General features: G+C 37.6%; 1 protein-coding gene across 2 annotated transcripts in view; it reads left to right on the top strand.

The window, feature by feature from the left end:
- The window catches only part of VPS13C (vacuolar protein sorting 13 homolog C), a 209,898-nt gene that overhangs the window by 16,865 nt on the left and 168,629 nt on the right, over nt 1-24,404 (top strand). For both annotated transcript variants that reach the window (XM_054042704.1, XM_054042705.1), the window contains exons 6-10: nt 6,567-6,676; nt 7,564-7,623; nt 10,223-10,282; nt 10,954-11,034; nt 21,659-21,716. In XM_054042704.1, the coding sequence (XP_053898679.1) occupies nt 6,567-6,676; nt 7,564-7,623; nt 10,223-10,282; nt 10,954-11,034; nt 21,659-21,716 (369 nt within the window). The remainder of the gene's footprint in view (nt 1-6,566; nt 6,677-7,563; nt 7,624-10,222; nt 10,283-10,953; nt 11,035-21,658; nt 21,717-24,404) is intronic.

The following is a 24,404-nucleotide window of genomic DNA, read 5'->3' as shown; positions in this document are numbered from 1 at the left end:
CTGGTATTTACCTATTATGTTCTTTACAAAAAAGCAAGCATTTAAGACTAAGGAAATTTATTAATAAGGATTTAGGAAATATTCAACTACCCATATAAGAATTGCCATACTGCATCATACCAGTGATTCCTCTTAGCCACAGTCAGGCAGGAGACTGGACAGTAATAGATGAATTTGAGGATGGTGCAGAGAAGCCTGCATTAGACACTAGTGAAATAGCTTTTGCATTGGGGGAGTTTGTTGGTAATCTCCTCCAGCAGTTGATGGTTCATTTAAGCCCTAAATCTTCAGGGCATTAATCTCTGTTTAAAAAAAACCCAAACATCCGATCTAACTGTGGATGTTCACGTGATCTGTATGTATCTAATATCACTTAATATACTACTACGTTATTGGATGATAACGTGACTATGGATTCCACAGGCGAATCTGGTTTTGTGTTTAAAAAAAAAATTGTATCTTGATAAGTTTTAAATGCATTTTGAAATTTCATTACATGACTCTTTGCTCTTACATTACGAGAAGGGGCCAAGTACAAGCAGATGTGTGACCTCTTTTGTACCATTAATTAATTTGTATACCTAATATATCATCTTTTTATTGCTGTATCTCTTGAAACTAAACAGTCCTTTTACAGAAATCTTTCTGTGCTTCTAACCATGATTTCAAGAAATATATCTCTTTCTGCACTTAGAGATATGGTGATCAGATCAGAACATACCGTAGTATTTAAGGTGTAGGTATGCCATTAGTCTTTATATAACGGCTTTTTAGTATTTTCTAGCCTATATTTTTTATGTAGCCTAGCAATTCCCCCCCCCCCTTTTTTTTTATTTTTATTTTAACCACCACTGTGTGTTAAACAGATAGGAGAGATTTTAATTGAGCAGTCCCCAGTGATGTCCAAACTCTTTTCCCTGTATGTGGCTAAAGTTGATGTAGAACCAAGCAACATGTAAGAATATTTGAAGTTAATCCTTGTAGCAAGCATTATCTAACATTAGTCAACAATGGACTTTTCTGTAATAAACAGCAACTTTGTTAAAGCTGACTGAATTCCCTTAATCTATTGTAGCCTTGATTAACTTAGATATTTTTTTAATTACAAAATTGGTAACCACACTGTTCATCCTCTTTCCTGGATCATGAATAAATATATCAAACACTAATACAAGTACAAAAACATTTGTTTTAATGTGGTTAGTTGAAATTGTCCATTATTACAGTTCTCTGACTTAGTGGCTACTTAGATCACTCTTAGCACTGTGCACTTGATATATTTTTCCTGAAAAAGAAGCAGGTAGCATAACCCTACTATTATAACCCCAGAAACACAACTATATAAAGCTGGAGGTAATGTAGAGAGAACGTATCAGTCATTTAAAGGTAAAAGAATTACAAGAATATTTTAACTATCCCCAAAATGATAATTTATTAACTCAGGAAATTCAGAATTAAGGTTAATGTTAAAAGCAAACAGATCCAGAATTCTAGCAGACAGCCTTAATTCTGATGTTTTGATGTCATAGGGCTGATGGAGGGGGAAATGAGAGACTAATTTTTGAAAAACTATTTTAATCTAATCTGGGAGCACAAACAAAGCTACTAAGGAAAGAATATTATTTATTTTGGCTCAGTTACTTCATTACTTGACCTGGAAAATGGACCAGTGCACTTTTTATATTTAAATTAAGGGGGCCAAAATGGCAAGGAACAAATGAAGAATCATTTTTACAAGATACTGGAATTTGCCTTCAGTTGTGAAAATTAGCCAGAGGCTAAAAATGAAAATTTTAAGTTTTCTTCCTGGAGCATATGTCTAGTTTTCAAAAAGTGTCAATTTCCTCTCATGTTTTACTATTTTAACACTTGAAAACTGCTTTTTACAAGTCAATGTCAAATTCCACCAAATATCTGTGTGGTGTAATTTTTTTTTTTGGTAAGCAGGTAAAACAGTGAAACTGCAAAAATTTCAGAAAGGAACCTCTTCGAAGTTTTTTTTATATCAAAAATATGTCAGGTCAGTTTTCAGGGTACATTCTAGTTGTCAATGGGAGGATTTTTGGCAGTGGTTGAGTTTAAAGCAGGGGTGGGCAAAGTATGGCCTGCGGGTCAGTTCGGCCCACCAGCCATTTTAATCCGACCCTCGAGCTCCTACTGGGGAGCAGGGTCTGCTACTCAAACGGTTAGGTTTGGCAATGAGTGTCTATATCCTTAGTGTATGTTTAAGGTTGCAGTCAACTTCCGCAATAGCATCCTATGATGCAATCTTAACTACGGAGAGGATGCAACCTCCCCGTGATGGAGAGAAGTTAAACAATGTAACTAAGAAATACATTTTTCAAGAGATAACTAATATACTCCATTTCCTCCTGGAAAGTGTCAAGTCCTGGTGGTAGAATTAAAATTCATTTACTTACTAATTCATTAGCCTTAACAAGAGGCTAATGTAAGTGTTTCAAGGCACAAAACCATGACAGCACAAATTATTACAGAGCTCAAACAAATTCCTGGAAAGTCGTCATCCACTGTCCTGTACAGTGAAGTAATGTAATTCAATGACTTCAATGGCAAAACTTCAATTTCAGAAATATGAGATGGAAGATGAGTTTCAGTAAATTTAAATAGATTTATTTAGAAGCCATTATTGTGCATTGAAATAGCATGTTTAAACTTGAATCTCAAAGGATTAATATGTATACATGGTACACTGGGTGTGTATTTTGCCTTACCATTCTTAAAATGATGATACAAAAAGCATGGAAAAATTATTTTCGTGTTCTTCATTTGATCAGTGTAAGAACAGCAGGGATAAATGCACAACGGACGTACAATGAATAGCTCTCACTGAAACCATTTTAACCTGTGTTTTGTGACCCCACGAGACAGGAGTGGACTTGATGACCCATCCATATGTAAATGTCTGTTATTCTCCACTCAGTGCATTTAAGTAACTGCTTGAAGTATTGTATTGGTTCAGCTTTTTGTGTCTTTGTCGATTGGACCAAAAAATAACTGTCAGAGGCCATTTAAAGGATGACAGTTTTGGATGCTAACAGGTACACCTTTCACATGTGGAATTCTACTACCCTTTTTCTGAACAAAAACATTGTTTCTCTACTTGTGAATTTTGTTTTGTCTCATCACATGTTTAATTGCTCCTACAATATCTTAAATTAATTACATATGGTTATAGTGAATCCTGATGTGTATGTTATATGTGGACATGCATATGTTTTTAAGTATTAAACTTCCCTCTCTCCCCCCGAGTATAACATCCAAAAAGCTTGAAAACTGATACTAAGGAACAAACACAAAGAAAATTCAAACTTTCATTTGATTACAACTGACATTACCATGTTCAACATATACCTCATGATTTTTAGTGTATAGGTTTGGGGCTGATGTGACATAGCAGAGAAGAGAAAGATTAGTTTAGTAAAGTTAAAATCTGATAGTGTAAAAGAGAAGCATAAAAATCCTGCTTGAATAATTCATATAAGAACCATTTTTATGTGGACTTGTGTGCCTATGTATAGAACTGAAAGATGAGAGAGAATTGGAAACAGATGATAAAACATACAGAATAGCATGTTGCTTCACTGAGTGAATTTGAAATATTTTAAAGGTTTTGAAGAAAGGCAACTGTTTAAGATGTCATTTTTCTTTTTAGAAAGCCAGTTACCTACGTTTCCTCATTTTCCTTCTTACCTTTACTTGCTTTGTAATTTTACTAACTTGAATTTTATCCTTTTCTCACAAAATTGCCTGCATTGAGAAGGACGTAAGCGTAAAAAGCATAAAAAGCATTTTAAGAAACCCTTTAAAAGTCATGATCACTCAAAAGGTGGGTACAATGTAGCCTTCTACATTGCATATTTTATTTGCTATTTAGTTTTTAATAGCAAATGGGAAAAACACAGACTTCCAGGGCCAAATTCTTCTCCTCCATTGTACAGCTGGAGTAATGTTATTGATTTCAGTGTAGTGAAAATTTAGATTAACAGGCTTTATTGCAAAATTTGGTCTATCCTCTGCACATAAAACTTCAGTAAAATTCAAGCTTACTGTTGAAAAAGAAGGCACAAGATTTTAAAACAAGGATTTTTTTTTCTTTGTGTGTGTCACACTATTTCATAACGTGAAAATAGTTGTGGTCATATATCAAGAGGCTTCTGATGCCCACATGACATTGATGGCACAACAGGAAAGCATTGTTTTTCTCAACTCCACTTTTGTTAGCATTTGTTATAAATAAATAATATGCTAAACTCCAAATAGAGTTATTGTAGGCAGATAAGCTATTACAAAGCATATAGAGAATAGAATTCACATCCTCTGATATTAATGTCAGTGCTGAGGTCCTCTCTTTTTCTTTGTTATTGATTGATTGTACACAAAGCAATACATATGAAGATTTTCAAAGGCACGAGAGGCAGATAGTTTCCCATCCCTTACTGAAAGTCAGTGGGAGTTTGGGAGCCTGTTTCAGATGGATTAATTAGAGAGGATGGGGTGGGAAATGGAAGGTACATTCTTGGGTATTTGGGGATTATTTTTCATACCTGGGAGGATCTAGGTGGAAATGTGCAATATATAAACAAGAGGTGGAAAATGAATGATGAGTAGGTGGTCTTGTCATACAATTTTTGCTTGCACACATTTCTGCTCAAAGTTGCTGATGATTGGTTTGTTTATTTGTGATTACTTGCTTTCCATTGAGTGAGCAGTGTCATCCACCTTCAGTAACAAGACATGTGCACTTTTCCATTTTTGAACAAAATGCTACTTAACTTTGATGTCTGAGGCTTTTTTGAGATGCAGATATCTTCACTTTTCTCTTGAAGTGAGCTATATAGTGTATGTATACTTGGCATCATATAGCTGATGTTTGTATGTGTACAATTAATAATAACTATATATTCTATATTTAAGGACAAATGTATACATAAAACTTAACTAAGTCTTCAAGATTAAGCATTCAAAAATCAGGTGGGGCTATATGTGCAACCTTAAGTGTAGCCTTAACCCTTGTCACTTGTACATAGCTTGGAAGAATTTGATTTAAAAAAATATTTTCTACAGATAATATCCATGTTTCTTTTTAAGCATTTTCCCCAGTTTTTTGTCTGTTTACATTTTCACAGTTGTGGGAAATTATTGGGGGAGTCAGACGGTGGGGTGGGAGGCTCACAATTATTATTTAATGACAGTAGATGTTTTGATTCTGAAAGTTGAAGCTTTATAACTGTTAAAACACAAATTGTCAACATCACATGTCAAAATACACAAAGTAAATATCCTTAAATCAAAATTTAATAAGTTCCTAAGCAGCCTTTTTCTGACTTAGCCTATCTGTACATTTCACTTTATTATTGATGAAAATATTTTTTGTCTCTTTGGGTACAGTGAAATCGACACTTACAGATAAAACTCTAATCCTTCCAAGCCTACATGTATACAGTGTATGCAAATTCATGTATACAACCGCTGATAGCCATGCATAGCATTTTCTTTTACAGTGTAAGAGCCTGTGTCCCAGGCAGTGAAATTACAATTACTTATAAGGTGTATGTGGAATGAGCAAGGCTTCAAGAAGCCATGTCTCATTGAATTCATAATTGAGGGAGAGAAACACATTGACTGTGTAGCTGAGTCAGCCCTGTACACATGCACTGCAGCCTTGTTTACCTAAATCACCACTTGTAAATGGCTTTAAAAGTCTTACTTGGAAGATAGCACCCTCATGTGCCAATCAAACCCTATAACTTGATCAAATCAAAACCATTTTTCACCAGTACCCTCTCAAAACTACTTTCCCTCAGTGAGGAGTATCACCTGCCAAATTGCACCTTTCTGCTCTTATCTATACCAGTGCTGTTACTGTTAAGCCATTTCTAAAGTGTTGTTTCATTATGGGTAAAGCTTGTTTTTTTCAATTTCTTATTCAAAACTGGGTTTGTTCAAACTAGAAAAAAATGGCCTTTTGGCAGAGATTGGGTTTGAAAAACTTCAACCTGAAAGATGAAAGTTGATTGGTTAGAAGCATCTGGCTTTAAGTGGAAATATAACTGTAGTGCAGATCGTGTGTTGCTAACATCAGTATAGGCAGAATTCTTATAATCCACAGAACACATTTTTTTTATATAAAAAGATTAATAGAATGTTATGGTTGGGCAAGGGATCGGGGAAATTGTCCACTCGAGAGGGATAAACCAAAGCTGCTGCTTTTGCGTCTTCAGGGTCTGCTGCAGTTCTTAGTACAGTGTATAGTTTGTCAACTAACATAACTGTCTGTCTCTATTCACACCATATTTAATATCTGGAATTCAAACAAGTTTTTAATTGTTCCATTCTTTTGCAATTTCTCCCTTTAAGCTTTAATATTTTTAATTTGTTTTCTAAGCACAAAAGGGCTCTAAACAATTTAGACTAAAGCTTAAATGGCAATACTTAATGTGAATAAGTGTGTGAAGTTGTTGAAATGTGGTGAACAAAACTTTGTATGTCTTGTTGGGCAAAATGTAATGAATTCTGATTTTTTTTTTTAACTTTTTTTTTTTAAGATAAGCCAAAGGCAGAGAAAAAAGATACATTCTTGGAAAAGCTGGCAACTCAAGTTATAAAAAATGTACAAGTCAAAATCACGGGCATTCATGTTAAATATGAGGATGATGTAAGTGTCCTAAACTTTTTTTTTTCTTAAACCAAATTTCAACTGAGATATCTCTCATTGTGACAATAGGCTATTTTCTATCTGCACTGTGTACTCGGTAGATCTGAAGTAAAACAGAGTTTTCAGACATCTTGAAAAAGTTTTCATGGGTTTAATACAAGCAAAACAAACAAAAAAAAGCCCTCCAGGATAACTGAAAACTTAATATCCTGTGATATATAGCTGGACTTGGCCCTCCAATTTGGACAGACAGCTGCTTTTCATGTCTTTGTATATGCAAGTGAAGCTGCTGATTGTTCAGTGTATTATGGGAGGAACATAATAGTAGGCATCCCCCCGGAGCACTGCTTTACCGCGTTATATCCAAATTCGTGATATCAGGGTAGAGGTGTATTGAGGCTTAGAAAAATGTCCCCTTATCTCAAAATAGCCTCACTTCAAGACCTATTTGAAGTGAGAAGCCTTTAAAAAGCAGAATGATGTAACCAAGACAGCTGTTGGTTGGAGAGTGTCGCCATGTGGTTTGTATGGAAAAGGGGGATGTAGATATGGGGTTTGGGGTAGAGGATAACAGGTTGGCTTTCACCAACTAAAAGAGAGAGTTTGAACTCAATATTAGATGCAAGAAGAGGCTAAAACTAATCCCTCTAAACTGAATGAAGGGACAGATTAATGGAAGTTTTCTTAGAAGTTCCTGCATGGTATCAGATTTATCATGGGCATAGCTAGTTACAGTGAAGTGTATGTTACATTGAAGATTTAAATCCCAAGGCTACAAAATGGAGTCACTGTTTTAAGATGTCTAATGAGCTGATAGGTGTTTGTTTGCTGCATAAAATAATACAGTATTTAAATAAAATTTCCTTTTTATCCTTTTCTGTTTGTAGATCACAGATCCCCTTCGGCCACTTTCTTTGGGAGTGACATTGGGTGAACTTAGTTTACTGGTAATGTTTGTTCTAATTTATGACGAAGAATGTGGTTACACGATTTAGAACATAATGCAGACTTGCTGAACAGATTCGTAAACAGAATACTTGGATCTGTTTACTTAAAGCTGTGCATGTAGTTGAAAGTAAAAACAAACAAACAATCACTGTCTATACAAATATTATTCATGTTTTGGTGGTTAAACATGGGCTGAGAGACTGTAGGGGAAGGACTGTCTGTGGCCTAGTTTGTCACTTGACCTCATGCTTCAGCTCATCTGTGTAACTGGATAGAAGGAAGAGTTTAATGCTGATTTTGCATTAATCTGTCCTGGGTAAAATAGGAGAAACAATTCCATGTTGCAGTACTACTCTGAACAATTTTTTTCTAGGTCAGCTACTAGGTACAAGGAATTCATAGAAAATACAAGTGCAGTCAGTACTAGTTAACTAGCATTGTCCTGCTAAACCCAGGGTTGTGAGTTGAATCCTTGAGGAGGCCATTTAGGGATCTGGGGAAAAATCAGTACTTGGTCCTGCTAGTGAAGGCAGGGGGCTGGACTCGATGACCTTTCAAGGTCCCTTCCAGTTCTAGGAGATGGGATATCTCCATTAATTTCAAATTTCAAATTCTAGTTCAATATCCTTTTTTTAAAAAAGGATATAATCAGCAATGTTGATTCTGGAGTGTACAGTTTGTTATTCCTTATGTATGTGAAACTTGAAATTCTTGTTTGAGGTGGCCTCTACATACTCCCATTTGTGGGAAGCACCTTGTCTTCTGCTGCCACTGAGTTTATGGAAAGAGTTGCTCCTTGGGACCCCATGACTGGTGCCAAAGGACATTCACTTTTCTGAGATGAAATTACTGAAGTGTCATGTGGCTTGAACCACTCCAGCCTTTGCCTTCTTTTTGTGTGGTTAGCTGGTGTAAGGCCTAGAGTGGCTTCCCCCCTGCGGAGTCCAGGTTGGTTAGGGCATTATTGATCCATACATTTCCTTAATTTTTATTAAAACAACGAGGAATCCGGTGGCACCTTAAAGACTAACAGATTTATTTGGGTATAATCTTTTGTGGTTAAAAAACCCCACTTTTTCACATGCATGGAATGAAAGTTACAGATACAGGCATAGATATACTGATACATGAAGAGAATGGAAGGGAGTTACCTGTGCCTGTATCTAATTTTCATTCCATGCATCTGAAGAAGTTGGGGTTTCTTTTACCCATGAAAGCTTATGCCTAAATTAAACTGTTTGTCTTTAAGGTGGCACCGGACTCCTTGTTGTTTTTGACAGGTTTCAGAGTAGCAGCCGTGTTAGTCTGTATCCGCAAAAAGAAGAACAGGAGTACTTGTGGCACCTTAGAGACTAACAAATTTATTAGAGCATAAGCTTTCGTGGACTACAGCCCACTTCTTCGGATGCATATGCATATGCATCCGAAGAAGTGGGCTGTAGTCCACGAAAGCTTATGCTCTAATAAATTTGTTAGTCTCTAAGGTGCCACAAGTACTCCTGTTCTTCTTTTTGTTGTTTTTGTGGATACAGACTAACATGGCTACCCCTCTGATACCTGATTTTATTATTGCTCTGTAATATGGGTCGTAAGGTTTTTTGTTTTTAAGAAAATGTTTGTTGTACATCTCCTTTAAAACAGCCAAACAAACTGGATCTCTAGTCTTTGGATATGAAAATTTCATGGCCAATAAAGCCTCAGAGGATCTGAATAGGAAGGGCATCGTTCAGTGAAGCATGTCATGTTCCTAAATGATGTAGGGCCAGCATACATACTGGTTTGTACTGTTGTGGAAACCTATTCCTAGATCACTTTTTGGTAACATAGCAATAGGGAGTGGAGGGTTCCATGCCTTCGTCAGTGAAAAAGGCCTGAGGACGCCATTGACTATATCTGCCATCGGATTGGTTGTGTGGCCGTCTGAAACCAGAGAGATTCTGCTCCCCCGTCAGTGTCAGGCAAATCAGGATAAGTTAGGTACTGAAGAAACCAGTGCTAGGTCATGGGCTATACCTGGCTCTGAGAGCTGGGAACTGGGTGTCAGTTTCCATCAATAAATCCTTAATTTTGTACATTTAACTCTGTTGTCTAAACTTGATGAACTTTGTAGCTTGACACACACAAGTTTAGCCTTTCATGAACACCATTCAACCCTTAAAAATGTATAACTCCTAAAATGATTTATATTTAAACATCCACAATTATATATTATAGAGAAACTAGTTTTAAACATATTGGGTTATGTAAGTCTTAAAATCCCTTCATGGTAAAAGGTATCAATATTTTTTTTTAAAGAAAGTTATGTCTAAGGCACTGTTGAGCCTTGTAAATGCGACAAGGTGTTGAAACATGAAATACATCAACATAAGTGGTCAAACTTTCAAAACCAGCCAATAAAATTTGTTTGCAAAATTTGTCCACAGGACATATATATACAGAGCAAGCTATTTTGGCTTTCATTGTTTAAATATATGTTAAGAGTTGTAATGTGAAGTTAGCTGTTAAAAAGGATTTTAAAAAAATCATTGAAATAAATGTTACATAATGAATTTAAGATGGCTTTATGGAGAATAATTTCTAATGTTTTTCAACTTCTAGACAGCCAATGAAAACTGGACACCTTCCATTTTAAATGAAGCTGCAAAAATCATATACAAGGTAATATGTCCTTCATTATTTCAGTCAGTTCATTACTACTTGGGTGTGGAGTGAAAATTGGACCAAAAATATCCACTGATAAATTAACTCAATTCAGTAGTCCATGAAAGGGTGGGTGGGGGGAACATAATGGTTTAATGAACCAAAATAAGGAAATCATGGTGCTTTAACTTGTTTTTATTATATTACTTTGTAGCTCTTCATTCCCTATGCCCTTGTTTTTCAGTTGTTTTTCCTTTTTATAACTAGTGAGAAGTAGAACCATGATCACTGCTTAAAATACAAGGCATTTGTTTTCAACTGTGTGTGTAAATGGGGTTCTCATACTAAGCACAAGCAGCAATCTGTTCATTAAATGAACTCTAAGATATTGTTAACCTCATGCAGATTCCAGCTTTCTTACTCAAGGAATCAAATATTGGCCTCAAAAAGCAAATTTAACCAGACACACCTTGCATCATTTTTTTACCCTCACAAATAGACTTCAAGTACAGAAATAGGAAAAGAAGGCCAGATTTTTGAGCAACACATTTAAATCAAATTTGGCAAAAAGAAATAACCCTCATTTTGATGGTATTCACATACACTGAAAGCTTATTTCATTAATACAGAAGTTGTATTGTTTATTTTTCATAAATTGCGGAATCCATTGAGTTTTCTTTACTTTGCAGCTCCTGCGTCTTGATTGCCTCAGCGCCTACTGGAATGTGGGTAGCGAGATGTATTATCATGGCTCCCGTGAACAAATATTGGTAATTTAAAAGGCTGCATACAGAAAATGGTTATATGATATAAATATTCTACTACTAAGATAAACTCACCGCGGGAGATTTCAAATGCAAAAATAGAAATTAGGTGCCTAACTCCCAATTCTGATGTAAAAATCTCCTTCGTAGTGTGTATTATGCTCTGATCATTAAGGAAATTTTTAGGCAAAGCCAGTAGAGCTGGGTGACTGATTTTTATTCCCCCCACTCCCTTCAATTATCTAATAAAATCATGAATGTAGGAACTGATCCTGTTAATATTTACTAGTTGTTCTGCTGACTGTTGAGCGTTTGATCCCCACTGATTTTTGAGATCATAAACACTATCAAGTACTATGACTGTAGAATTCGTAATGTTGGATCATTCATTATAGTTTCTTATCTCATATATGATTATTTATATTCAGAAATTGATTGTGGGCTACCTACTTTTTTTCTCATTTAGCAGCTTAATTTGGGCTTTGTGTTGGTGTCTCCATTCATAGAGTTTTTAATTTCATTATGGTAGCACCTTAAATCTGAATCCGAGATCAGGGCTTTTATATTACACTCGCTTCACAGGGTAAGCTAGCCCGTAAAAAGGGTTGGGAAGGAGATGAGTGCTGAAGTCATGTGTCAAGGATCATGTGACTAAACAAGGCCTGCCGTTGCAGATAAGAGAAGACTGGTGAGCAGTCATAAGTCCTAGGAGCAGTAGACCTGGGAGATCACAAGAAGAAGATAGCAGGGAGAAGAGACCTGGGAGTCAGCTCTCCATCAAGAGTAGGAGGACAGCCAGGAGGGCTGGCAATGTAGAAAGAGGCATTTGGAAGAAGCAGGACAGGTTAATGTTTTAGAGGCAAATAATCTGGTTGTTTAGGGTTCCCATAGTAAAAGGTGGATGTGGGTTTCCCAGTGCTGTTATATTGGAAGGGATGATGGAGAGACTTATACTGCCACCTAGTGAAGTAATATACTAACACCTATGAAAAAGGGGAGCATGAAGACGCTGGCTAGAGCCCGAGGGAAGGGGACTGCTGAGAGTGTATTGTGAAAGACAAGACAGACTCTTGAGGAGAAAGGGCATATCCCAGCAAGTCTGGGATAGAATATTAGTTGGTTTGGACTTGAGATTTACTCTGGAAGGAGTGGGCTTTTTGTAAGTTAACTGGAATCATAGAATATCAGGGTTGGAAGGGACCTCAGGAGGTCATCTAGTCCAACCCCCTGCTTAAAGCAGGACCAATCCCCAGTAAGGTTTTTGCCCCAAATCTCTAAATGACCCCCTCAAGGATTGAACTCACAACCCTGGGTTTAACAGCCAATGCTCAAACCACTGAGCTATCCAAGACATCTCAGCAACGTGACCACTTTGAAAGCCAGGAGAACATTTGAGAGAGGGAAAGTGAGGCAGTGGATGGGACCAAAGCCAGACCCAGGTCCCAGCTACACTAGTGTTAGTAGTCCATTGCCGACTATGATGACAATATTGTCACAGTTCTCATCTATGGCTACAAATAAAGATATTCTCTGCCCCAGGGATCGTACAGTTCAGGTGTTGGATAGGATGTGACATATCAATACAACCAAATAAAGCAGGGTGGGAGTAGACCTAACAAAACTTAGGTTGAGCATTAAACTGGATGCCTATGTTTGCAGCTTGACTAACCACTGCCCGATGGAAGTGACTTGTAGCCATCGCAGTAGAGAGAGTTTTAGAGGAGGCATTTGAAGGATGATAAGGTGGTGGTTTACAGAATTTTGTTTCCCCTCCGCCCCCCCAGTCATAAGATTCAGTATTAACAAAAAGATGGAGACTTGAGGGAAAAGCAGACAACTGCATGAACAAGGCTGCCGTTGGCAAAGGAAAGATAAAGATCAACAGCTCGATAAGTTGGTATATATGAAAGATAGGGTGAGGCTAAACAACAATGGGCTTTAAAGATAAACAGAAGGAACTTAGGTTAGATATGGTGGTGGATGAGGGAGATCCAGTAGAGTGACGTGAGTGGACAGTTGGTATTATGAGCCAGGAAGATGGTCATAGCAACAGTATTTTGTATGTGTTTGAGAAAAATAATGAAGGTGACATGAGGGCCAGGGCAAGACTTTACCACGGTTTGAATATCTGGGCTAAGAGAGAGTGCCATATCTAGGTTTAAGGCAGGTGGTCTGGTTTTAATTCCTTCAAGCTATTATCTAAATGAGCAATAAATCATAGAATAATACAATTTTTATATACACAATCTTTATCTCTATTAACTAGCAAAGACTTATTGTGTTCTGTAACAGTTTCCTTTTCTTTGCAATATTAATGTATTATCTTGTTGTAAGATTAACACTGGCAAAAGCAGGAGTTGTGAACATAATGCATTAAAATATGAGCCTAGCTATGATAGCTTAACTGAAATAGAAACTTAAATTGACTATCATGCAGGTTTACTTTCTGTTGTGTTCATAATCTAGTATTGCCTCTTACAAAGCTGATGATTAGCTAGCTATTACATTTCTTCAAAGCCAGTATATAGATTTAAGAAACCCCATAGACCCTTGCAATCTAGTTTTCAAACACAGTTAATTTGGATTTTAATAATTGTTACAATGGAGAAATGTAAGTCTTTTTTTCTGTGCACTTGTTAAAGACCTCTGACATGCCAAATCACAATTTACTAGTAAACAGATTACATCAGATGGCTGCTTCAATAATGTGATTAAATGGGTTGCCTCATTTTTAAGTAATGACTAACAGATGGTACTTTGACATTTGTTATTTAATTGAAGTAGTACATTGTTCAGTATCTTGCAGCTTTATGGTCCTTTGTGAAGTATGCTTTCAGAAGTACTATACAGGAGTTTTACCTTGCTTTGAAAGTTTTTGAAGACAGACATTTAATTATTTTTTAACTTGAAAATTTTTTCACTTACTGATGTGAATGTTTAGTCAAAACCTATGTAAACTACTTACTTTTCTGTGCAGCTTATGAAGGAGTGTGATCTGTTCAAATAAACGATTCTGATGCGAAGCTTGTACAGTTAGCTAACTGATGGCTTAAGAAATAATTCTACTCAGATTCAATTTTCAAAAGCTTGAACACATGCAAAAACATCCCCAGTGGGGAATGTGTGCATGGGTACTAGCAGAAGTTGAATACAAATGGATGTTTCAAAGGGAGAGGTGGAGTGTGACACTGCTGGGTCTGGTGGGTGCGGCTGAACTGTCCTGTATGGCCAATCCTGTAGCTCCTTACTTATGAAAATTTTGCTTGTATGCTTTTGCACCTGAACAATATGCACTGTTTGGTAATGTGCTCCACGTGGACCCTGCAAACCTGGCTCTTTAGTGTATCAGAACAGGAGTATAAGCACTGAAGGTGCTCATTTGGGTTTTACCTAAGCACTTGGTGACTGTCACATGAATATGGGTGACAAAAAAAAATGTAGCTGAGGGTTTAACAAAAGGTATTCACTAGAGCAGGTCAGAAAATCTTTATCAAGGGTTCCGTTAGAAAGTGCCATTTTGATTAAACCAAAATTTTACATAGAATCATATCTGTTTAACTAAATTTCAGGTAGAAAAATGGAAAAACATTTGGAAAATACCCGATTTTGACATTTTTAGAATACATTTCAATTTTTCATTTTGAAATGACTTCTTGTTTCAGAATTTATCTTTTGAGTAAAAAAGGGTCAAAACTGAAACAAAACATTTCAGATTCATCAAGATAAAATATTTTGGTTGTCCCAAAACAAATTTTTTAACAAGTTTTGGCTTTTGGTCCTGATTAAGGATGAAAAAAAATCATTTTTTTGTGTTTAAGCATACATTGTATGTACATATTTCCACCAAAAAGAACAGGAGTACTTGTGGCACCTTAGAGACTAATTTCAGAGTAACAGCCGTGTTAGTCTGTATCCACAAAAAGAAGAACAGGAGTACTTGTGGCACCTTAGAGACTAACAAATTTATTAGAGCATAAGCTTTCGTGGACTACAGCCCACTTCTTCGGATGCATATAGAATGGAACATATAATGAGGAGATATATATATATACACACATACAGAGAGCATAAACAGGTGGGAGTTGTCTTACCAACTCTGAGAGGCCAATTAATTAAGAGAAAAAAAACTTTTGAAGTGATAATCAAGCTAGCCCAGTACAGACAGTTAAGAAGTGTGAGAATACTTACAAGGGGAGATAGATTCAATGTTTGTAATGGCTCAGCCATTCCCAGTCCTTATTCAAACCGGAGTTGATTGTGTCTAGTTTGCATATCAATTCCAGCTCAGCAGTCTCTCGTTGGAGTCTGTTTTTGAAGTGGCTATATTACAACAGAAGAACTTCAAAAACAGACTCCAACGAGAGACTGCTGAGCTGGAATTGATATGCAAACTAGACACAATCAACTCCGGTTTGAATAAGGACTGGGAATGGCTGAGCCATTACAAACATTGAATCTATCTCCCCTTGTAAGTATTCTCACACTTCTTAACTGTCTGTACTGGGCTAGCTTGATTATCACTTCAAAAGTTTTTTTTCTCTTAATTAATTGGCCTCTCAGAGTTGGTAAGACAACTCCCACCTGTTTATGCTCTCTGTATGTGTGTATATATATATATCTCCTCATTATATGTTCCATTCTATATGCATCCGAAGAAGTGGGCTGTAGTCCACGAAAGCTTATGCTCTAATAAATTTGTTAGTCTCTAAGGTGCCACAAGTACTCCTGTTCTTCTTAGAGACTAACAAATTTATTAGAGCATAAGCTTTCGTGAACTACAGCCCACTTCTTCGGATGCATGTAATTAGTACTATATGTTAGGGCATAAATCCACAAATTGCATTCTCAGGAAATACTCGATTGCTGCATGCATGGATTTTATAAGGGGATGATTTGTGCTGGATTTTATAGAAGACAAGGTGGAGAGTGGCTTCGAAAAATAAGTAACTGAGGTGATCTATCTGTGTGGAAATTGATTGTGATTAGATTCACATATTGACAAGATTGGTTTAATTCTCACTCATGAGAATTGTTAAGTGAATACAGAAAAGTAGATCTGAAGAGCATGATAACATTGAAAGAATGAAGAAAGCTGACTTAAGAGGAAACAAAAAAGGAGGTAAAAGACGACTAGTAAACTGGGGGGGGACTGAAGAACTAAAAAAAAGATTTGAGGAGTGGACCTCATATAATGTCATCCTCCCCACCTACTGCAACTTCTGTGATCTTTACAGAATACAAAACTGAACTGCCACAGTGTGAATAAACTTTCAAGGTCAGATTAAGACCTCATTCAAGCATGAGGTCATCTGCATCTTTGCCAGGACAGAGAGTGCTTACATATTTATCACAATCACAAACTCCACGAATAATGACAGTTTCTCTACTTTGTTCTGTGCTTTCTCCAGCTTCCTTCACATGGGGAAGAAGTCAGGGCTCAGGACACTGATCCGGCAAGAACCTATTCTTCACTGGAATGTGTCCACACTCTGCTGACAAGCAGTTAATAGGTTAATGCCCCTCTGCTTTTTGATGGACTCAGTGCAAGAATATACTGCCCTATAAGTTTTAAGCTTTAAATAGCGTGTAACCAGTCACTGGCAAAATTGGTTCTTCTGCTCTAAACAGGTTTGGAGTAACATAGTTAGTTCTGTAGTTATGGCAGCTAAATTTTTTGGCTTCCGCCTAGCGCTTAAATTGGCACATAATTTTGTTTTATTCCCTTGTAGCACAGATGAGACAAACCATGTTTGTGTAACTGGTTTGGTTGTTCATCTTTGCTTCCATCTGTTTGTGCCCTATGGCATTCCAGAGTATGTTGCTCCTGACAGACTGACAATGTCCTGGACAAACCGTATGGAATTAAGATAAACTTCACTGAATTAAATTAAAACTTATTGACTTAGGTTTAATATCTTTGGGGTCCCTTGTATTAAAAATGCAATTGTTGTGTTATAAGATTGTATGTAACTTCTAGGGAAGTGACTAATGTAAATATTAGGAACTCCAAAGAACTGTTTCGCACAAGATGTGTGAAGTGGGTTTCCTAGGAGGTTCTCGGGAGGCCTGTTGAAACTATACCCTGGAGAGACCCTTTATTTATTCCTGGAAACTCCAGATCAGAGACCCCTAAACAGTATAAAAAATGGACTAAACTTTTTGTGAGGGTGCATGATATGAGCAGATGAACTTGAAACAACAGTGAAACCCCTTGGGTGGGGTTTTGAAGGGCTGTTCCTTACAGAACCAATGTTAGGTTTGAGGTGATATCTGGTAAGCTTATTAGCATGCATGTAGATTCTTTTAGTGTTTTAATGGGTTCTCTATAGTTCTTTCACCTTAAGAATGAAATTGGTTTGCATAAGAAGCTCTGTGTGGTATCTTATAACTGTTGGTAATCACTCTGTTATTAGTCTCTGAAGAGAAGGCAAGGGAAGCTTGCTTAGGCAGCCTTTTGCTGAGAATAAAGCAGGGTAGGCAGGGAACTGTTAGTCTTGTCAGGAGGGAGAGAGACAGGGTCTCCACCCAAGAAAGACAAAAGCTAAGGAGCTTGGAAGCCTGACAGTGGGTGTCCTTGCTGAACCACTAAGGGTGCAGTTGCCCTGAACTGTGACACAACCCATTGGCCATGTTCTCCAGGTGCACTCTCCCTTGTTGAAGCAATGAGCTATCCATACCTTCAGAATGGACTGATAGAGGAAAAGATTAGGGAACTTGATAAATGCGGATGTAAAAAACATCTTTGTGCACAAACTGGACCATGTTACTTGTAATCAGTAAAGGTAGCAATCCCTCTAACTGGTTACAAATACAAGGAAAAGTGTGGGCAGGGTTTCTTGGCCTTTGTATTGGGGATCCCATGATTCCTTGTTTGCAGAATTGTGTGGTGGAAATGTGGAATATCTAATCTCTCCATTTTAGAGTAGAAGTATCTAGTTTTCATGGGAACAATGGAAAAAATTTAAAATATGAATTAATTCAGGGATGTTTTCCCAAACTTTCAGATGAGCTGAACCTATAATTGAAAAGCATGAGCTATCAAATTAATCTTAGTCTCTGAAGTATATTGTGATGACAATGATTTTACGTGTCAAAATCATTTTATAGATTATTTTAGCAAAAACTTCTAGCTGGCAGGCTTACTTATCTACAGTTATTGGATGGAATGGGAAAAAACTAACTTTGACTGGTTTCTGTACCAAGGGTCACTGCGGTGGGGAACTGGTCACGTAGGCAGCTCTTCGCTACTCACCACCCACTTCCCCTAGTGTTGTCACCTCAGATTCTTGCCCATAAAGGAAAAAGTGAAGACTAACAACATTGCTTAAGCAAAATTACTGCTCACTGCCCAACGCTTCAGCTGCTTTCTGTGCGCAAAATAATGGGGCTTCCCTTCTTGCACCCCTCTGACTTTTATCCGTTTAGCTTGCTTGTTGCAGCTGTTCAGACTCCATTACTAGTACACTATTAAAGGTGATTGGGGAGAGAGAGACACTTAAAGAAGCAGAGAGATCTTTCAGCAGATGAAAATTTAAGGCTAAATTACTAAGCAAAGGACTTTTTTTCTGTCCACAATTTTTTTCAAACTAGTATTAATATAGATTAAGCTTTGCAAAAAATGGAATGGTATATCAAGATTTTTAAAGAAAGAAACAAATTAAAATACAAACTAAACAGAAATATCAAATTGTTAAGCTTGCAAAATTCAATTTCCAATGACTGTGCTGGGATTTTTTTGGCAACCTATTTTTTTTTTCATTAAAACGCATGTATCTATGAAATTTGTAACAAGATGTGTCGCTCTTGAATTGGGCTTGTCATCCAGAAGCGGATTCATCAGGCATCTGACTAGACCTCTTACACATATACCATGATCTATGGATCAACAGTTGCCTATATATTCAGTAGCTTTATCTTTGTACTAAGAGTAGAATTCTGCTCCATGCTATTCAGAGGAAAACATCTAATTTACATAACATTCAGTAAACCCTGTTTCCCAGAGGACTAGTTCTTCCTTCTAAACAGGATGTTTGGGTCTTAATTTTAAAATTTATTCTCAAGAACTCCGTTTGATAAATGGCTAATTAGTCTGCTTTGTGTTAGTGGTAATAAATTGTGTAAGCCTTAGCAATCTGTCATTTTTAGAGCAACGGGCTTGGTGTTTCTAAGTAACAAAAATATAAGGTTGTTTGCGAGATTGGTTATTGCATATTAAATATCCCTATTTGAATGTTAGCTTTCATTAATATAGTCCAGCAGACAGGATATATGATGAAATACAAATATTGTGAATAGAAAGCTACCTCCTATTAAATTACAAATTAGCTTTACAGAGGAAGCTGGGAAACGGAACACTTTGAAGAAATTTGTTGCGACAAAATCCCCTTCTGGTAAAAACATTATTTTTTTTAATATCTGGTTATCTTTCCAATAAAGAAACACTTGTTTAAACTATCCACTGTATTCTAGTAATATCTGGTAAGCAAACATTGATGCATTTTCGGCTGAATTGTAGTTTGTTCTTGAATAGGGATATTTGGGGCTAAATATGATTTGTAGTTTACCTATATTATATTTGAATAGGCTTTAAGTGCTTCCCATGACTAATTTTCTTTTTTTGGAGTGATATAAAATACGTGTTTCTTTTTCCAAAATAAAATTCTACAAATGTACTTAAACCATGCACCTAACTTTGCCTTTTTGTGATATTTTTAATCTAAAAGCTGTAGTAAAAACAATATAATGCAGTTTTTATAATACAGTAATTGCAAAAGGTATTTGAAATGTGAGAACATGACCAAGGTAGACATGAGAAGTTTTTATTTTCGGAATATACAGGAAAACAAGAAACAGAGTTATTGGTATCTACTGAAATGTTCATATCGGGAGACTGTGTAACCCTTAGTATGACCCGCCTACTGCAAGCTTATTTCCTTCATCTCCTAGTTGTGGAACCTACTCACAACCATATTAAGAAAGCAGACTTCTTTGCTACAAAGGGGATAGCAAGTCATGATATTGGCTCTGTTACCTTTGACCTCCTGTGGTTGAAGAGTGTATGCTGAGACACACTATTCTCATACCTTTTTCTCACCTGAAGGAACAGGAGCTGCCTAGGAGTGGACTCCATATCAGGGCCGCCCAGAGGATTCAGGGGACCTGGGGCAAAGCGGGGGAGCGGACATACTCAATGGGCAGCGCTCCGAGTCTGCGGCGGCTGTGGTGGATCCTTCTGTTGCTCTGCGTCTTTGGCAGCACTGAAGGACATGCCGCTGAAGACCTGGAGCGACTGAATGGCCCCCTGCCGCTGAAATGCTGCTGAAGACCCAGACTGCCACCGGGTAACTCGGCCAGGGCTTGCGGGGCCCCTGTGGGGCACGGGGGCAAATTGCCCCACTTGCCGCCCCTGCCCCACCCACCCCGGGTGGCCCTGCTCCACATCTCTTGAGATGTTTCTGGGCTGCGTGTATTTCTGTATTCCAGTCTTGCAATGAAATGGTGGTGACTGAGTTCTGTTACTTTCTGTTGGAAATATTTTATGTACAGATAGCATTTACAGGCCTGACTTGAAGTGCATATAGTTCCGCTGCCTGGGATTATTGGTGGTGTTTTGGTGGTGCTGAATAGATCTGCTACTTTGCACACAAGAGAGCAGTTGTTGTAGAGCAGCTTTTCATTGTGTAAATGGATTCTTTACTGTTTTTTTGTTTTTACCTTCTGATACTCTGGGACAGGGATTGGTAACCTTTGGCACGTGGCCCGTCAGGGAAAGCTGCTGGCAGCTGGGATGGTTTGTTTACCCGCAGCGTCCGCAGGTTTAGCTGATCGCAGCTCCCACTGGCCGTGGTTCGCTATTCCAGGCCAATGGGGGCTGCGGGAAGTGGCGCGGGCCGAGGGATGTGCTGGCTGCCGCTTCCCTCAGCCCCAATTGGACTGGAACGGCGAACCGCAGCCAGTGGGAGCTGCGATCGGCCAAACCTGCAGATGCTGCAGGTAAACAAATCATCTTGGCCTGCCAGCAGATTTCCCTGCCGGGCCACATGCCAAAGGTTGCAATCCCTGCTCTGGGATTAGCCATGGCCTGGTTACCCACAGGTCATAAGTGGGGGAATTGGTTAATTGTTCCTATGCTGAATACTGTATATGCTTTTCTGAGACCCTGCTGCATCTACATGTGCATAGATACATGTTGGATTCTTCAGACTCATGAATATGGGAGTGCACATAACTGCACTACTATGGCATAAGAAGTGTTACACTCAGGTTGTATATCGGATGATAATATGAGCATTTTAAACAAAAAATTTTAAAACTGGGTTTTATCTCCAATATTTGGGTTTGATAGTTTTGGAATTGAGAGAAGCTCAATTGAATTAAAAGTTAAACCCTGGATTAAAGATAAAGGGAAAACTTAAACAGAAAGCTTGGTTGGAGAGCAGCAGTGTAAGAGATAAGGAGTACTAAATAAACTGTTGCATTAAACTTCTTCCCATCTGATCTGCAAAATGGCAGTGTGTGAACTTGAAACACAGGCTCAGTTTGACTTAATTAACAGCTCACTAAGAACTTTCTACACAGTAGTAATCAACACAGCCAAAGCCTCATAAAGTTAAACTGTTGTCATTTGCAGGATCAGCTAAAAAGAGGAGTTCCTTCTAGCAGACATCAACCTCAAAACTACCAGTATAGTAAGTATGTTGAAGAGTGTATTCGTATACAGCACTTGTGAGTACTTTGCTGTGCTTAAGGTTTTTAAAATGAACGTTCGGAGTCAATTTTTGTGATAATTTAAAATCTTCTGTTAAACGAGACCTGTGATAACGCTTGTGATTGTAGAGGGAGAGGATGATAGGTTGTGCCATATTTCGTTTCTTTGCTATATAAAGAAGACATTACAAATTTTATCAATGTGTCATCTCATTCTCCTTCACTTCCTCCACTTTTTTGACATTAGAAGTTACAGATACTGTTGATCCTATTTTCATAAATGACTCAACACTACTGTAGAGGCAGCATGATATGACATCATGGGTGCAAGGCGAAACCTGAAAAATGAGGCAGCTGAATACAAGTCTCTTCCTTCAAAAACAATAAAGCTTAATTCAAAAGCTTGGAAAAAACAGAAGAAATGGTTCCTATTAAATATTTTCCTTTTGTACACTAACTTAAGTCTTGAAATAGCTCCCACAAAATTCGTTGGTCCTCCATGGACCAGCAAAAACAGGAAAGTCAGGATTTGATATTCCTGAAATCAGGGTGGATTTGATTTAAATCACGATTTAAATCACTCATCGAAGACTCAATTTAATCATCGATTTCTACATAAAAGTGGATTCTTGTTCGTTGTTATAACCTTAATACATAGTCTTCACAATTCAGAGATAGATGTAGGTTTCATTTTTAGAAGGTACACACTATACATTTTTAAAGTGATTTATTTTGAAAACTTTTCAGATTAGTTTTACAGCTATATCAGAAAATGAATGATTGTTTGGTTATTTCATTTACCAAAGGTAATTGAAGCAGATAGTTCACTTCCCAATGACTTCATAAATATCTCCAATTCAACAGGTTAATCATTAATATTTGGAGGATTTTCTTGCCATGCTGTATTAGGAGGAGAACATCACCAGACAGACATTTTAATTGTTTTATTTAACTAAAACAACAACATTATGTATTCTGGATTTTTTTCTTCAACCGCAATCATAATACTTTAACAAAACGAGCACATGAATTTTTGAATTTAGTTAAACATTCAAGTTTTTTTAAAATCAGGTTTGTTTTTGTTAAACTTGTTTTTAACTAAAATAGTTAAATGAAATGTTTAAAAAAAAATTAAATGAACTATGTCAGCCAGGGTCAACATGAGAAACTTAAAATATTGGCTTCTTCAGCTAACTCAGTCATCTTCACCTTCGTTTTCCTGTCTGTTTATATTCTGGAAAAGAAAAACAAGCTTTCCTGCTTTTTCAGATCCCAAATGATTTCTCAGTTTGGAATGAATTAGTCCAAAGGAAGAAAATATTCTTGCTACACCGGCAGAAGAAGCTATTGCTGTTAAAAGTGAGATTATCACTTCAACAGTCTCTGAATCCAAGTGCTTAAGTGACTTGCACTAGTTCACTGGTGTGACTTTCTTTAAAACATCATCAGCAAACATATATTTCTTGAATGCTTCACCCTTAGCTCTCAAGTTTATTATAGTTGGCATTATGGAGGGTTGATTGCTGGATGTGCATGTCATAGCCAACTCCTCATCTTAAGCAGTTAAGGTTTGACCCTGGTACCAAGTATTGAGAATATTTTCAAGAAAATGAGCTGGAGATAGTGCTTGTCCCATTTGTTTTTTTTAATGCTTGTAATTTAACTCTGTCATTGCCTATTTCTCTTTTTAAAATCTCACTCAGTTCCTTCCAAATTTCAATAGCGTCAGCAATAAAACAGCTATTTCCCTGCATTTTGTTCAAGGCTACAGAAATAAGCTTCAGGGTACTCGGCACGTGTTCAACATTTCTTTTAAGCCCAATGTTGAGAACTTTGGCTGTGACAGTGCCATCTATTTTTTTCACAATTTTGTTCACAAACTGTCATCAGATTAGGCCAGTTCTTGATATAGTGCTCAAAAAGTCCACTAATGTGTTCCATCGCATGTCTTGTGGGAGAGTTAGCTTGGTTCCTCCCATTTTTTTCAGAGCAGTGCTGCAAAGTGGTTATTATGGAAGTATTTTGCAATTTCAACATCATTAGCCTTTATCTCTGGAACACTGAAGTCTTTGGCTAGGAGGTGCATCAAATGAGCACTGCAACCCTATATTATTAGCTTGGGACTCTCTTCTAAATTTCTTCTCATCTTGGATATATTTGCAGCATTGTCTGTGACCAAGCTGCGTGCTAGACATTTGAATTTTTTTTCACAGTTTGTTATAGCTTTTACTGCTGCTACTTGTAAGTATTCTGCTGTGTGTGCATTTCCTGATGTAGCAGTTTTTCTGTAAGGAAGACATTCCCTTCTTCTGTTGTCCTACAAGCACATACAACAGGATCGTTGTGGACATTGCTCCACCCATCAAGACTCAGGTTAACAATTTTACCTTCTAGACCAGGGGTCGGCAACCTCTGGCACGCGGCTCGTCAGGGTAAGTACCCTGAGGGGCTGGGTCAGTTTGTTTACCTGCCGCATTGGCAGGTTCAGCCCATTGCGGCTCCCACTAGCCGCGGTTCACCGCTCCAAGCCAATGGGGGCGGCAGGAAGCCGCGGTCAGCACATCCCTCATCCTGCGCTGCTTCCCGCTGCCACCATTGGCCTGGGACGCGAACTGCGGCCAGTGGGAGCCGCAATTGGCCGAACCTGCCAACACGGCAGGTAAACAAAC

Source organism: Malaclemys terrapin, chromosome 10, assembly GCF_027887155.1.
Source record: "Malaclemys terrapin pileata isolate rMalTer1 chromosome 10, rMalTer1.hap1, whole genome shotgun sequence".
Classification (NCBI taxonomy): domain Eukaryota; kingdom Metazoa; phylum Chordata; order Testudines; family Emydidae; genus Malaclemys; species Malaclemys terrapin.
The sequence above is the reverse complement of the archived record's forward strand: the minus strand, read 5'-3'. Positions and strand labels throughout refer to the sequence as shown.